At 34.1% G+C, this 17,417-nt stretch overlaps 1 protein-coding gene across 1 annotated transcript in view; it reads right to left on the reverse strand.

Moving 5' to 3' along the window:
- MS3_00010728 (uncharacterized protein) overlaps positions 1-17,417 on the reverse strand; it is a 71,484-nt gene that overhangs the window by 32,668 nt on the left and 21,399 nt on the right. The window contains exons 6-10 of the mRNA XM_051219123.1: positions 12,737-12,958; positions 10,977-11,554; positions 7,418-7,996; positions 5,181-5,918; positions 730-985 (exon numbers count right to left, since the gene is read on the reverse strand). Coding sequence (XP_051067322.1) covers positions 730-985; positions 5,181-5,918; positions 7,418-7,996; positions 10,977-11,554; positions 12,737-12,958 — 2,373 coding nt within the window. The remainder of the gene's footprint in view (positions 1-729; positions 986-5,180; positions 5,919-7,417; positions 7,997-10,976; positions 11,555-12,736; positions 12,959-17,417) is intronic.

Consider the following 17,417-nt stretch of genomic DNA (forward strand, 5'->3'; position numbering starts at 1 on the left):
CTGTTTTCTTCAGTTCAATCTTCTTTTGGCAGGCACTGCACTTCTGATAACGGTGTTGCATACTACTTATAACTATCAACATAAGTAGCATACACCACGAAATAACTGTTACCGGTATGGAAATGAAATTGAAAGAGGAATATGATATTTCACGGTTAACAGTGATCAGTAAGACACTTAGCTTGATCTAGTTAACTACTTAGTTTGCACTTGTCACTAACACATTTACAATCACGAGACCGATGAAAATACACATGGAGTTTGAACTCATATTATTCAGTATCACTGAGTCATTGGAGTTGCGACTAAACTCTGGTAAGAATGATATCTTATTATTATTACTTTTTAAGAATTAGTTATTTATTCCCATAAGTAACCATTGTAAACTGAAGCTTCATATGGATTTCATGAGTGTTATACAACCTAAATGAATTGATTGTAGTCATGTATCGAAAAAATATAATACTGATATTTAGCATAGAAAGGATTAATTAACTTATTAAAGACCACTTCATAAGAATAACACAACTAACACATTTCGAAATGATTAGTAAACTCATATACACATTTATAAATCTAATTGTATGAGGTTTTGTGAAGTATGTCAACTTGAACCGATGCATATATGTATGGGCCTGCTTGATCCTACCGTTGTAGATAACTGACTGAATAGGTTATAGAATTATGACAAAATACACACTTAAATAAACAGATAAATAAAACACTTACTATGAACACTGGAATATTTTTCATTATTATGTGTATATGTATTGTGAATAATACTTTGTTTGGTAATTAAATCATTTTGAAGATTATTTGATACTAATACTTCAGTACAATTGATTGATTTAGGTTTAACAAAATAATTTATATGTTGTAATGTAAAATTTGAAGGATTCACTAAGGGAATTGTTCGATGAGATTCTTTACCTTGTACAGAATGTGTATTAATTGTTTTCATTTGTGATCTATGAGATTCAGATTGCTAATAGAAAGAAAGAAGGAAAAAAATTGGACGATAACGAGATATAAAAAAAGAATTATTCAATTTAATCAATCTTGTAGTATTTTTGGGATCCATTTATAGACCAATACTATACCTATATTTTTTATCGTATAATTGTTAATTAGCTAAACTATTCATATTCATGTCCCCCTTATGAGCTTTATTTTGACCTATAAAACTATTATTATACGACTTAACATTCTTGAGTTATACCGAGTCTATCAATTACTATCTCTCACATTCACAGCCACATTTGGCTAAATCTTGTATAAATGTTGTTTCCTATTTTATGGTACGATGTGGTCTGTCTGGTTGGTATATAAACCCAATATGTTTGAAATAAATGATTCATATAGCAGAGGCTGAGCTTGGTGTTCTGGACCGATAAGTACTCTAGACTGCTCGTATGGGTTTTATGTGTCATTGGTCTGATCGATAGTTCACTGCTCTCTAATTGGCGGTATTATCACGTTATACATCAACAGGGCACTCAGGCCACAAGCTATAACAATTTTTGATGCTATCTTGAAATTACTCAGTTAGTCAATTAGTTATATGCAACAAATAACCTGCCTCATAAGTGCATTAGTTCATGTTGTCATATTAATATCAGCACGAGATAAAATTATCAACGAAGTAGATATAGTTAAAATTAGTAAATGGATCTGCGATATCGCAACCATTTCTGAGTGTGATATGTGCTACTAGTATCGACAGATATAAGTAGTATGTATCATCAGTTGAAAGTGAAATTCCTGGAGGCAGAAGGTTAAAAAGATCAAAGAATGATTGATGTGGAAACGAAAGAACAATGAAGTCTGAGACAATCGACTGATATTTGCAAAAGGAACAGTCAAGTTTGAGACAATCGATTGACTGTATGGTTTTCAGATTTTACTAAGATGTTCTGCAATTTTGTGTTCAAATACATTCGATTGTGTCCACTTGTGTTCTCGTTCACCACATAAGGAGTATCATACATCGTCTTCAACCATCGGTTAAGATATAAGTGAGGACCTCATTCTGGTAGTAGCTGACCTAACGACACAGCTCAGTTCAACAGTCAATGACTCTACGGACCAACGTCGCGTTTTGGTTTGAAATTATTGTTTAGTAGAATTCGTTTACTAATACGAAATAACATTTAAATGTCATCAAAATATTGTAGATTAATTTGTTAGATTTATTCGAATGTGATCAACAATTAATTCAATTTAGGATTGTTTAACTGATTAACCACTACACAGCGACCAATATCATGTATGTTTAATCCGTAGTAGTGATCGAATGCTACCGAGCAAGTAACAGGTATGGTCACTACTCTATGTGATTTAAATCTAGGCAAAATAATTCAAGACGCATAGACAAATTAAATGTAATAATAGCATGCACGATATTATCATTATTGTTATTAGTATAATCAGAAAATGGAAAAATGTAGATGTCAGGCAACATCAACTCACCGCATTTCGACGATTAGATATAAATTTTAGAATTCCTGTAAAATCCATTATAATTAACTAAATTATGCCTGATAATATTGTGAAAAAACAATGACACATGGAAATTCTTTTGCTTTGTTTAAGCTCAGTATTAAAATCACGAGACAACAGATTTCATAATAATGAACCCGTAGAGCGATTACGTAATCACAGAAGGTAAAAATGACGATGACAACAATGACAGTGATGACGATGATGATAAATAATAATCCAAAACATATGGTTGTGAAGAGGAAAATTGGAATTTCGAAGATGGATAAGGAGTACTCGTCACGCATACATACACACATAAGTGAAAAAGGAAAATGGCGACAATCATAGAAACTATTGGCTAACAAAGTTTATTTACTGACTGACTGACTAACTGACTGATTGAAACCAAAAATATTTATACTCAACAATAAATCAACCAACCAGTAGTAAATAAGTACAAGAAGTGGAAAATAGAAGAAAAAATACAGAGAAAATAAAAATCAGGCAAACATAACTTAATATTTTAAAGTCAGCAAGATAAGGTAGATGAGAGGAAAGTTAGAAAGATAGCTAGGGAACTTGTACAGAGGTTTCTTCGAATATAATATTGGCTAGTAACTAGTACCGGGACCTAGGAAGTGTATTTTGTTCCATTTCGGATGTACCTGAAGTAAAGTTTCGATGTTCACAGTAAGACTCGAACCCAATACATATTGCTTAAAATGCAAACGCGTTAGAGCGATTGAAAATGTCTGTGATTAACGCGAATCAGTAGTCTAATGGATAACGCATTAGATTTTCAAGTAGTAGGTACTAGTTTCGAATTTCAGTGCGAGCACCAATACTGAGATGCAGATACATGCAGCTATAGTCACAAATTACAACAAAATGTAAATTCTGGATTCCATTGCTCCCTACTACCTGAAAGTATAATAAACTTGTGACTACAGATTCTCGTATGAGAATAGAAAATGAACAGTCATGAATATTGACAACCTAGTAGTCGAAAGCCCAAATTAGACTATAAGTAAATTGACAAAACAATTCATCAACTGTTGTATACAGAACTATATGCTTGATTTACAGCTTTAATTGTCTTGGGATGACTAATTGAACAAATTGTTAGGAATGATTAAATTACAACGAGTGTATAAAGTTGTATAAATTTGAGCACAATAAAAACTACAGATGAGTATATCATTTTAAGGTATTCATTTAGCTCGTAGTCAGAATATTTTCGCATGTTTTTCGAGAACTCTTATTTATAAAGTTAGGTTTATAGTGAAATTTATAAACACTTATCATGAGCTGAAATTCATATAGAGTTAGACTATTATTAGACCCACGTTTGGGACCAGGTAGAAAAGTAAAAACTGACATATATGAGTTCAAGTTCATGTATGATCCTGGGTATTTATTGTTTAGGGGTTGCAAATTGGGAAAAATTAGCTATCCAGTGCCTTCTAGTTTCGTAATGTTATTCACTTATTTCAGTCTATAATGAAAAATGTACTCATATTCTAATCATTATTCATGGTTTATTAATGACATAACTACTTTTCAAATTATTACAGTTCAACATTTACTCAACTTTAAGTCACAATGCTTATGTGAAAGTTTATTGATACTATTAGACTGATCTAAATGAAAAAAGTGAAATAGGGTTTCAACTTAAAACTTAGTGGTAGACAGTCAAAAAATCTAACCACTAGGTCACTGTACCATCTATCTACTGTTCAGATTCTTCTTGCTTTTAAGTCTTTTTAAACAAGATTATTCCCATGTAAGCCCACTTAGTCCCAATTTAGGACTTGTCAGCTGGATATCACTGCAACTCACTACTGTTGTTCACATTAAGACTTAAACTTGTACCTTTCGCTTTAAACGCAAACACATTATCCGATGGAACAATCATTCCACATAACCACTAAATTTTCCAACGGGTATGTTATTAATCTTATCTTTAGTAACGCTTGTATCAACCGTAATAAGTCATTATTAATTAGTAAGCTTGTTTTAATTAAAGCTTAGGAAACTACTTAACATATATTTCAAAGTAAGAATTAAAGTTCGGATTACGAGAAATTTTTGAAAATGCTTGAATTCAATGAAATTTGACATATTCCACTTCAAATGAACATACTAGCAAAGAACTCAGAATCGGGGATGTCAGTCAGTAACAACGTAGAACTTCGCATGTATGTACATCAGTTCGAGTTGTTATACCATATTAGCACAGAGATACACTTGTCAATTCAAATCACATAGTGGTAGAGGTAGTAAAAATATAAGTAGTAATCGGAAACATTGGGGTTTGAAGATGTTATTCAATGAGTATAATACAGTGAGATAAATGTGGAAAGAGAAAAAAAGGAACATGAAGAATTCAGAAGATTAGAATGGATGCACCTGCGCCACTGCAAACGATTTTGAGCCATGTTATTCAAGGTCTCTAACCATCGGTTGCTATCATCTTGCAGATCACAACCAGGTAGTCTACACCTACTAACATGGCTCAGTCCACTTGTCAGTGACTTCATGGATTTGTGCCATGTTTTGGTCTGGCCGCCCTTAGCTTTCATCCAACCTAGTTCTACACCACTTGATCAACAACAAAGGATAAGTATAAAGAAGCATAATAATAAAATAATTATATATATACACGTTTAATTTGACAGTAGGCGAAAAAAAAATCTTACCGGTATTGATGATTCCACAATATTCATACTGTTACCACTACTATCGGCACCATCAACAAATTGATTAGGTGATGGGAGTAATTTATACGTATCTTCAAATTCAGCTCTTAACGACTCGATTGTAAATTGTCCAGTTAATTCGTTATCACAATTATCAAATGGAATACTGTATGGTCTACCGCTTTGATTCGATGTGACCAGCACCAGGTCGTTGTCTCTGCCTTCATCATCATTATCATTTTCTACAATATGCCATAATTTCTCTTTTGAAATGGGACTACCTCTGGGTGTAATATTTTCTACAATGACGCCGTGTGTATTCATCGCTGATTCAACATTTAGACCAGAATCGATTGTTGTTACTGAAGAAGCTAAAGTTTCATGGCTACGAATAATGACAGGTAGGACACCTTGTGCAATTAATGTATCATCTATATCAAGAATATAAGTACCTGTGTGACTTGGTGTTAAACTAGTTAACGAGGCCCCAACATGATCAGAATCTTCTAAGTTATCGATTACACATGGTAAAACATCTTTTTTATTCTTAGAATTCTGTAGTGTATTGTCATGAGTTTCAGTAAGACATACAGTTGAACTAGTTATGCATAAAGGTTTCTCAATTGATGAAGTTTTAGTTAAATCTACTGTAGAAATGGAATCATTCAATCGTTTATTCCCAGAATATTGATGATGCGCTGTATGTGTTTGTACATGTTCAACAGATAACATGGAGTTCTAGATAAATGATGAAAACAAATTGGAGTACATAAATAATAATGACTTTTTTATAGGTAAAAATTAAACAAAAATACATTCCCAGTGCACGGGAGAGTGTAAAACAAAATTTCATAATACAACGACAATGATTAATTGACAACTGTATCATTTCCGTATGTGTCGAATAGATTTGAATTCTTTGACACTAACCGCTCCCCATTAAGAAACAACGTTATACAATTTCATTTGTTAATTACCTTGAGCGGTATAAAAATATCAGTAAAATTATTGTATAGGGACGAACGAGTCAATCCGAGTCGTGAGCACAGCTTCTAGGCCGTTGCGTGAAATCAAAATATGGTAGTATAACGAGGGGTAGAAATACCCTAATTGCTAGTACTTAACAGTTAAGTGATTACAATGTTAACAATTTAGGCACTTAAGAATATTAATTTACTTGAGACGATATCCATTAATGCATAGTACATGTACCTTTCTATTTGTTCTTTTAATGTATGTGCTGTGATGTATGAATGTAGTCGATCGGAGTTAACATTAAAATGTGATGTTTTGATTTTAGAAAGTGGTTTATTTGATACGAAGTAATGTGATGATATTTCAATCATTAGATTTAACTATTTTACCGCAAATGTGTACTTTTCATTATAGGGCAAAACTGAATGAAGAGGAAGAAGTCATACAGGAACTGTATGCGTTATAAGACATAAAAAATATTAATCTTTGACGACAATTAAGTTTCTACTTTCACTGCTCAATCTGATTTGTTACAAGGAGATCTTGTGTTATCCCTACGTGTTTTTCGCTTGTTGTTGTTCATTATTAACTGGGCCAGCTGCATTCATTTTAATTTAAACGAACACATAATGAACAATCAGACCACATGTTGTAATGTAAATTCGATTAAGTTTACAAGCGATTGATTAGAATTGTTTTTCTTGCTTTGAAAAACTGATTTTTATTACCAGAAAAAGGAGCTACGACATAAATTAACGATAAAAGTAGTTTGTACCTACTAGAAAATATCACTAACACTGAGGAAGTAAGCCAGTATACTTTTACTGTATTGTAGTGGACACTACTCACAAGACTGTTTGCAAGTAGTATGTAGCGGAACGTCGCGTCGAAGTTGTTAGGCGGAGTGAAGCGTTTCAGTTCATCGAAAGCACGGGGTAGGCAGAACACTTGGAGACCAGACAAGGAGATAATTCAGATGGCAGAATACACCAAAAGATGCAAATGAGTGATTGAACGCTATGTATATGTATTATGTAAATACTTTGTAACTTCCGCATCAATTATAAGATTATTCCTGCCTATTGCCATGTTTCACAGTAGAAGAATTAAGGTGTATGCATGCTAACGTATTTAAATTACGGGATAGACATAAGAGGTTGAATGTAATGAGATAAAATTGCTGAAATTGAATTCTACGTTAAAATATCAATAGAATATAATTAATTGTCTAATATTAAAAGAGAAACTTAACAGATTTTTACCTCAAAATCTTTTGCAAACTGTTGCAATTGTTTTGTTTGTTGAGTATTCGACAAACGATTGGTAGATTGACGATTCAGTACTTCACCCACTGTCGTAATATCTCCTACAGGACTTCCACGAGGTGTTAATAAGTCATTATCTTTAGATAAATGAATATTTTGCTCATCGGAATGCTGTAAGAAATCTTGATTTGTATTATTAATATTATCTTCATTATCATCATCAATACAATCGCCTCCATCAATTACATAAGTTCCTGTTTGACTTGGTGTTAAACTAATGACAGAAGTACTAACAAACATGGATAGGTTCATTGATTTTAATGTTGGATCCATTGTTGTATCATCATTCTCATGTATTGTACAGTTAATTTTATTATTGGATACAGTTGAAGATTTAACGATATTTTGAGCTTGATCTGTCGGGATTTCATTTGTATAACATTTCGGTAAATACATTGGAGTTTTTGTTGCTAATGTCCTACTGTTTGAAGTTGATATGGTTGTTAAATCAGAACGATGAGAAGGAAGATCTTGATAAGGTGTTTCTTCATCATCAATCGAAAGTAACCCAGAAAACTGTAAGGAATTTAGATAAGTGAAAATTTGAAATAAACTTTAGTTGTTAAAATGTAGACAGTGTGTTGAGTACATGTATAGCGATCATTCATGACTCATTTATAATATTAACAAAACTGTCGTGCTGCAGTAGTTTATTGATTAAGGAAATCAGCTAATCGGAAATAATAAAAGTAGGGTTTTGCACAAATGTACGTTGGCCTAAGTTCCCATTAATGTATTAGCATGACAAGACGAAATTAACAAGATGACTAGGAAAGAAATCGGACACTATCCAGTCATTGAGACAATAATTCGGAGACAACTCCTCACTATTCAATGCGCGCTATCGATGTTTGAAGCTGATTATGGACGAAGATGCTGATTTTCTCACACATGTGGTATCGTCAATTGAGAATGCGTACGCTTCCGGTTGAAGTCGTTTACTGAAGACCAATTTAAAGCCCTCATTCTCATCAGCAGCCTTCAATCGCAGAAGTTCAGTGACATTAGAACACGCTTGCTAAGTCAATTGGACCAAGACCCAAAACTAACTCTTAATAATATTGCAAACGAATATCAACGTCTAATCAATCTGCAGCGTGACACTACGATGGCCCAGCTTGGTGATTCAGATCATACCGAAGTTCATGTAGTTCAACAACCACCCAACCCGCACAAATCTGTCCCAGAGACATCTAGTTCACGTCAAAAGACAAAAACAAATCCTCCTGCTTCATGCTGGCACTGTAGTGCACGGCATTTTGTTCGAAGCTTTCCATATAGACAACATCGTTGCAGGAAACGTAAAGCTGTGGGTCATAAAAATGGTTTCTGTCAGAAAAAGAAGCCAAGCAGCTCCAGAGGTACCAGAAAGCTTGTCCTTAGATCTGGCACAAATTCGTTGAGTCTGATAGCAACCTGTCAGAAGTCAACCCTAGGTGACAGGAAATTTATTACCCTTAATATTAATGGCCATTCGTTTAGATTGCAAATAGACACCGCATCTGACGTAACAATTCTCTCACGAAAATATTGGATCAGAATGGGAAGGCCACGCACGGTGCCAACGACACAAAAAACTCGTACTGCATGCGGTAATTATCTACGTTTGTTGTGACAACTAGATTGTAAAGTTTCTTTTCACGACTCGACGTTTACCGGGGCATGTTACATCACACCAGCTGATCTTAATCTACTTGGTTTGACCGGCTACATTTAGCTGACGTTCCGTTAAGCACCGTATGCCATCTGACGAAACAACCTCATGAACCTGAAGCATATTCGAAACAACTAGTGACGGAGTTTCCAACCATTTTCCAGCCTGTATTGGCTCAGTGCACTGCTATGAAAGTAACACTTCGGTTGAAACCTGTCTTCCGTCCAAAGAGACCAGTGCCGTACGGAGCATTATCGAAAGTTGACGAAGAACTAAACCGCCTTCAACTACAGGGAGTTATTACACCTGTTTCTCATTTTGCCTGGGCAGCACCCATTGTGGTTATTAAGAAGGTTAATGGCACAATCCGAATATGCGCAGATTTTTCCACAGGTCTTAACACAGCTCTCATTACCCACTGCCAGTCCCTGCAGATTTGTTCACAATGCTAAGTGGTGAAAAGTTCTTAGCAAAGCTGGATCTAGCTGATGCCTATTTACAAGTGGAAGTGAATGAAGAATCCAGAGAGCTACTTACCATCAATATTTATCGTGGCTTGTTTCAGCACAATCGCCTACCATTTGGTGTTAAGACAGCTCCATCGATTTTTCAGAAACTAATGGATACTATTCTATCGGGTATCCCGGGGGTCGCAACTTATCTCGATGACATCTTAATTGTTGCCACATCGTTAGAACAGCTTCGAGAACGCACGACAGTTGTACTAAAACGCGTCAGCGATAACGGATTCCGATTACGCCCAGAAAAATGTCAGCTTTTCTTGAAGTCAGTAAACTACTTGGGATTCATCTTTGATGCCGCAGGTCGCGGACCAGATCCTGAAAACATCCGAGCTAAAAAAACTGATGCCGACTCCCACTAATATCTTTGAGTTACGATCATTCTTGGGATTAATTAGCTACTACTCAGCTTTTGTTCCGTCGATGTATGACATACGCGCTCCACTACACTATCTTCTGAATAAGAATACTATTTGGAACTGAACAAAAGAGTGTGAAGCTGCATTTTGCAAGCTGAAAACCATCATTAGTTCTGATAATAATCAACATATGCTCACTAGTGACTGGCTTCAAGATGTATATCCTGGAGTTCAACCGGGTCAGTTGTGAGGCAGTAACTTACTGATGACAATGGTGGATGTGTCGCTCAATTTCGTGGGTTAGTTGAATTTAGACATTAACACTGTTGGATGCCAGCCGGCTAAGTGGTCTAGTGGTTAAGTGCTCGTGCGCGAGACCAGTAGGTCCTGAGTTCGAATCCCGCGGGCGGGATCGTGGATGCGCACCGCTGAGGAGTCCCACAATAGGACCAAACGGCCGTCCAGTGCTTCCAGGTTTTCCATGGTGGTCTAGCTTCAATTGACTCATGATCTCAACAACTGAAATGTAATTTATAAAATAACGGATCATTAGATGTAACCTATTCAGTCATGGAAATTGAGAGTAAGATAGTAAATAAATGATCATACTGACTAAAGAACTCGGTGTATTAAAAAAAAACTATTTGAAACAGACAATCCAAACTAATGCATTTGAGTTTGGCGTCCGAATATTATTATGTACATCTTTGAAAAGTCTGATGCCTATGAGCTTGTTTCCCTGCAGGGTTATTAGCATGAACTACTGCCGAAGAGCCCTTCGATCTACAAAAATAAATTCAAAAAAAATTCTAATCAAACATTAGAATTAAATATTTTATAGCTTCTAAGGGCTTTTCCTAGTTGATATTAATTAGTGAGAGAAGCTATTCTTGTAAAATATATACAGATCTTCCCATGAAAAATAATTTGCATAAAGTTAAAGAATAAATACAAACACTAACTTTATTTTGCACATTCGAATTAGTTTGAAAATTTTGAAATTTTTCATTGATGCCATAACCATGTAAATGATAATCTAATTGTTCATTTGTATCATTGGATTCAGATGAAAAGTGTTTTTGAAAGTCCACTGATGAATATGGTGAAAATGCTTGAAATATACCATCAGTCGTTGTGGTTTCAATTTCTTCTACACCTTGAAACATTCGATAAAATAAATAAGCTTTTGGATCATCGTAAGCTTCAATGGTAGAAACTACAGATGCTATTCGATCAGAGACACATAATGAAGATTTATTAGTGTTCGAGTATTGATTAATATTATCAGTAGATAATTTACGACAGATTCCAACACGTCCTTGAGTAGTACCACGACGTAAAAATGTACTTGTTATGGGTTTTTTAGCACTATTTCCTATAGGTGATTCATAAGTTCGACGAGAATCACATTTAGGTGATGAAGAGATTGGACTTTCATTTGGCACTGAACGAATAGATTCTCTTGTTTTTACTTGTTTTGCATCGGAACTTGTTGTCGGTGTCATAAAGCTACGATTAATACCACGATGTTGTACAGTTGCTAAGAAAAATAAAGATGATAAAAATAAGATTTTTTCCAAGGATTTAATAATATAACACATTTAGTACAGCAATCCGAATGTCATTTTAGATCACTTGAAAAACAATGTGACAAAGCACCCATTAAATACGATCATTGACAACTCAACATGTATTAAATCAATTATTGTTAGAAACCGACTGAGATTGGAAACATGGATCGCTGGATTTCAACTCGGTGATCCAAAGAGATGATGGTAGCCTGAAGATCTAGTGGTCTTAAGTTCAGTCAAAAATCAGGTCGTTGGGGTGTATAAATGTACTCAGTGAACGCTGGTTTTCTAGACTATATAAGTCAATATCGAAAACGTTACAAATTGATTAGAAATGAATAATGACGCGAAACAATACAAACCTCAGTGCAGTATTAAAATCTATGGAAAATGTATATGAATCTATCTCACAATGGGTTTCACTATGTAATATTTTTCTCATCACCATCTGTTCACCACATTAGTTAACTCATTAACAAAATCAATACAATTTACAGTAGTATTATTCACTTCAAAGATAAAAAACCCACAAACTCAAACACTTCCGCAGTAATGAGCACAAAACTAGGTAGATAAAATTCGATCAGCACTAAAGGATTAAACAGCCGTAGCCCGGATAGCTTAGTGGTAATGTCTTAGACTGTGAGGTTAGATTATCCGAGTATGAAAGCACCGATGAACATCAATTTCCTGAATACTGTCTACTAGCCAACTATCAGCTAGCACCAAACGTAGATGAACTAGCGCATTTTTCTAACTAACTCTAACCACTTAATTTCAAAACATAGTGCACATGATGTAAAGTCAATTAGACAAGCAACCATATTCAAACCTGACTGATAGAATTCAATCAACAATAAAGGACTAAGAAAACATGACATTGGATAAGACTAATGGATCACTCGAAGTATATAAACATATACGTTTTGAAAGCTTGAATGTATTTCAACGAAATTAAAAGTTGGAAGCCATTACTTGGAACTGGTTTGAATGACTAATTAGATTAAATTAAAAGGCTGTTAAATGATAAAATTAACATTTTCTGATTGTAAACTATATTTTGGATAAGTAAATAAACCTCAATCCCAGTATTTTTTCTATTCTCTCAACAAAATATAAAGTAGACAAAACTGAGGTAAGAGAAAATTTACACTGTCTAGTTGCAGACGATGCCCCACGTAGATTAGAACGTGAATCTGTTAAACCTGTAGTAGACAAGTGTACTGAACCACGTGTTACCACTGAAACTTTGGATCGATTTAATTGGCTAGGAGCTGTACGTTGACTTGTTAGTGATGCAGCACCGGCGGAAATTCGACGTCCACCAACCGAGAATGGAGGTTTAACATTTGTTCTGTTTGATTGTGTAGGTCCTGAAATATTTTATGTAAATGAAATATAACATGGTGAAATATATAATGATAACGAGATATTATGCAAACTAAAATGATCACGTTTCTGCGCAATAATAAACTTAATTGCGGAAAATCAAAAGCATCATGTTTAAAAAGGAACATACTGTACCAAAGTTTGAATTCTTGCTATAATTATTGCCCACTAGTTATTAACTTTAAGATAAGTTACAAAACGTATGATAGACAGTTGTTACCAATGAAATTCAATAAGTTTAACAGTAAGGGAAATATCGCGCGAATAGTAAATGACGATTGTAGTGTTTAAAAAATTGATTGAAGATGGAAATATGGATCAGTATGTTCCACATTGGTATTGATTAAAGGTAATTGTTGGGACCTATTTGTGGACTAATATTATACGTATATTTTTATTGTATAACTACTCAGTAATTAGATTATGTATATCTATATTCCTCTTATAAGCTTCATTTTGACTTACTATCCTTAAACCATACTCAATTTATTAATTACAGTCTCCTACAATCACAACCACTTTTGTCTAGATCTTGTACAAATGTTATTTACTATTTTGTGGTGTGATGTAGTCTGTTTGGCTTGTATATAAACCAGGTATGTTTGAAATAAATGATTCGTATAGTGGGAGCTGGTATTGGTGTTCTAGACACAACTGGCAGGGCTAGGAGGATAAAGTACCAATAAGGACGCTAGGCTGCTCATACTGGTCGATACATCATTGGTTTGGCATAGTGCTAAGATTGTAAGTGTCGTACTCCGATTGATGAATAAGTCACGCGATAATTAGCCGGGCTAAAAGTACACAACAGTATTGTTTTCATCGTGAAAATTGAAGTTGTGGGTTCAATCTTTGGAGGTGTCAAGGTTGTACACTACTGAGAAGTTCTAAATTAGAACGAAACAACTATCAAGTGCTAACTGTTTAAAAAAGTTTTTCACATGATATCAGTTCCGAGTAATAGCCCCATTCATATTCAGTTGGGCTCTGCAACACAATGAATAACAGGATGATAATTGTTATATTAATAGTAGTTATAAGAATGGCAAGAACGGAATATTAATGAAATAAATGAGAATATTCGTATCTCAGGATTATGATTTTGATAGTATCCAGTGCTTAGAGGTTTTCGATGATTGACTAACTTAGATCGATTTGGTGACCTCAATAACATTCAAAGATTTCGATAAATGGGTGAAGTTAGACATGCATACTACTTAACACTGGCTCAGTAGTCAAGAGGTTAAGCGCTCGCATCCAATACTGAAGATCCTAGGTTTGATACCTGGTAGAGGAACCGTGGATGCACACTACTGAAGAATCCTATACTATTACCAAACAGCTCTCCCGTGCTTCTAGATTTTCAATTGTCGTCAAACTTAAAACAGTTCATGATTTCAATGCAAAACCTATATAAGTTTAATACATTTGGATTGTGATTCACAGTAGAATTCAAAACGTGAATCTCGTCCTATTCAGAACTTATCACTTGAATGCACATGAAACCTTTCATTGATATCTACAATATGATTCGAACAATTAATCATATATATTGATTCGACTGTGTAACAATTAAAAGAATTATAAAAAAGACACATATTTACTCAACGAAATTTCAATCAACACATTATGACGTGTATTACGTCATTAGTTACTACTAATAACAATTAGACAGTCATGAATTCACTAGTAACATTTATATTACTTGGGAACATAATCGCCGACAGATGAAACTTTATACATTTTTAATTGATCAAAGTAACAAATACTTTTTTTTATTAAAAAAAAATCAAAATGTTTACAAAATAATTGTAATTTAATAGCTAACAAATAATCATATATTTTTGAAACTATCTGTTGGTTGTTCAATAAATGTATTGTATCCAGTATTTATGAATATTTTAGTATCAATTTAACGGTTTGGTTTCGTATAATAGAATGTCATGCTTGAACACGCGTAATGCTGACCAGTGTTGGGAATGGTTGGAAGAAAGTTAGGGGCGGTCAAACCAAAACGTGGCATCAGTGCTTGAAGTCACTAACTTTTGATCTCAGCTATGTTGGTAGATGCAGACTACTTGGTTGGAGTCCATGTGACTATCGTAACCAATGGTTGGAGAATGTGGGTGACATGGCTCAGAATCGATCACAATGACGTAGGTGTATACACTTTCTGTATTCCCTTAAATTGTGAGATTAAAATCGCTTCACATCTTTCTTTCTACCAACTAACTCTTTTTTTACTGCAAAGTATCCTTACATAAAATTTTTCTTTTATATATTACCACCACTGAATTAACTAGTTCTATAGATTCGGTGTTCATTTTGTTGTATTAATGAGGTATGGCAACTTGGACCGATGCACATATGTGCCTGGTCCTACATTGTAGATGACTGATGTAATTTTCGAGAAAAAAGTTTGTTTAAAGCTCTAAGTTTTGTCATATTTTTCTCTTTTATTTATCAGGTATGTTGAACTGCTTCATTTACAATGATATGTTCACAAGGGGCAGGTTATAGATAATTTCAATCAAAATTATATTCTGATATGCAAATAGTCTCTCAATAAAGGGACGAAAAGATCATAAGAAGTGTTTGGATGCAACATAATTGTTGAAAATTGAATATGTTGCGGATACACTTAGCTAACCGAATTTTTTCTATGGAAAGTTGAGTAATATTTGTCAGTAATTAGTCTCTAATATGGTTAAAGTTAATAATCACGATAAGAATATGAATCGTAATTTGTGAATATATAAATGTAACTTAAATGTTTTCCATATTTATTGCCCATGAACCAACTGTATAAATAAGCATTTTTTAAAATCTATTAACTATTAGCTTTAGACAAAACTTCTAATTTTCAGTTTGGGATTATGGATATTGTTAAATTTCATTGAAATCATGAATCGATCAATATTAGGCTACTATTGAAAACCTGGAAGCACTGGACGGCTGTTTCGTCCTAGTATTGGACTCCGTAACAGTGTGCATCCACAATATTGCACTCAGGGATCGAACCCAAGATCTTCAGTCTCGCGTGAGAACGCTTAACCTGAGTCGGCATCAAACAGCGTTAGTATCTAAATTCAACAAATCCACGATATCGCACAACCATCTTCCATTGTCTTTGGTGGGTAACTGCCTCAAACCCGATACGGTTAAACTACATTGATCATGGTTTCTCACTAGAACTTCAAGAATTCCCTCTAGAAGCTAGTCAGTAGTGAGTACATAATGTGAGAGTATCATAACTCTTAAACATAAATCCTAATCCCTAATTCTAGTCGTTATCCTTTTTTTAAGTTTTAAATTAACAACTTAGTCATGTATATCATTTGAATTTTGATTAGCTACAAACTGATCTTACTTTCTCAAGGTTATTTGAAAGGCTTCAGTGAACTGTATTTTCATCGTAAACATAAATGAACAGGCAGTGGATAAAATCTAAACAAAATAACACTACTAAGTTAATAATGCTATTCTGTTTGCGAATACAAATTAGTTGTACATTAGAAATGTCATTATTGTTGACTTGTTTTAATTTAGAGTGGGGTTACTTATTTTAACAGACTTATTATTGATTATTCCATGTTGTACTACTGCTCGTTTTTCTCACCATTGTCACAGTGATACATAATGAGAGTTGTATAGAATAAACTTCATACAAAAATATATGATCCGAATGTTATATTTTTCAAGCAATTTGTTACCATTGTTCCACACACACAAATACATCCTCCGTCTCCTCGACTAGACAGATGATGTGTCATATATATATACAGAATGTTCCAAAATTGTATGTACACTTAAATGATAATTTATGAGCTCATTGAATGATTACCGGTCACTTAAGAAACTCCACAGTATATAAGCTCCTTATTAAAAACAGTCTGCCCGAAAAAGTAAGAGAAAATGAAATAGACGTAATAAGGTAGAGAACAACTAGAGGGGTTTTTTAGGGAATTTATTGACATTTTTTACATAGGCTGCGTCCTCTGAATTTAATGATTTAATTGTGAAGCTTTTGTTTTCTTTCTAGACGAAATCACCGGCATATATTTTCGACAGAGATGAGGTTAAGAAACACGGTAGTCGAAGTAAGCATGGAAACAATGACGGTGAAACCACGGATAAAAACTAATCAAATATCATGACAATAGAAACAAGCTGTGGGAAATGTCGAATAGATTGACTTGTTTTTTTTTTTTGAATATATACTAATAACGCAAAGGCAAGGATGGACAAATCAAGGGCACAATTCCTACAGTTGAAGAACGTATGGAAATCAAAACAACTGTCTGTCAACCAATATCAAAGTCAGAATTTTCAATACGAACGTCAAGACAATTAGTTCTACTGTACGTAGCAGAAACGTGGAGAACTTATACAACCATATTCAAAATAGTAAAGGTATTGATAAGCAATTGTATACCCTAGATA

This window comes from Schistosoma haematobium, chromosome 2 (assembly GCF_000699445.3).
Source record: "Schistosoma haematobium chromosome 2, whole genome shotgun sequence".
Lineage (NCBI taxonomy): Eukaryota > Metazoa > Platyhelminthes > Trematoda > Strigeidida > Schistosomatidae > Schistosoma > Schistosoma haematobium.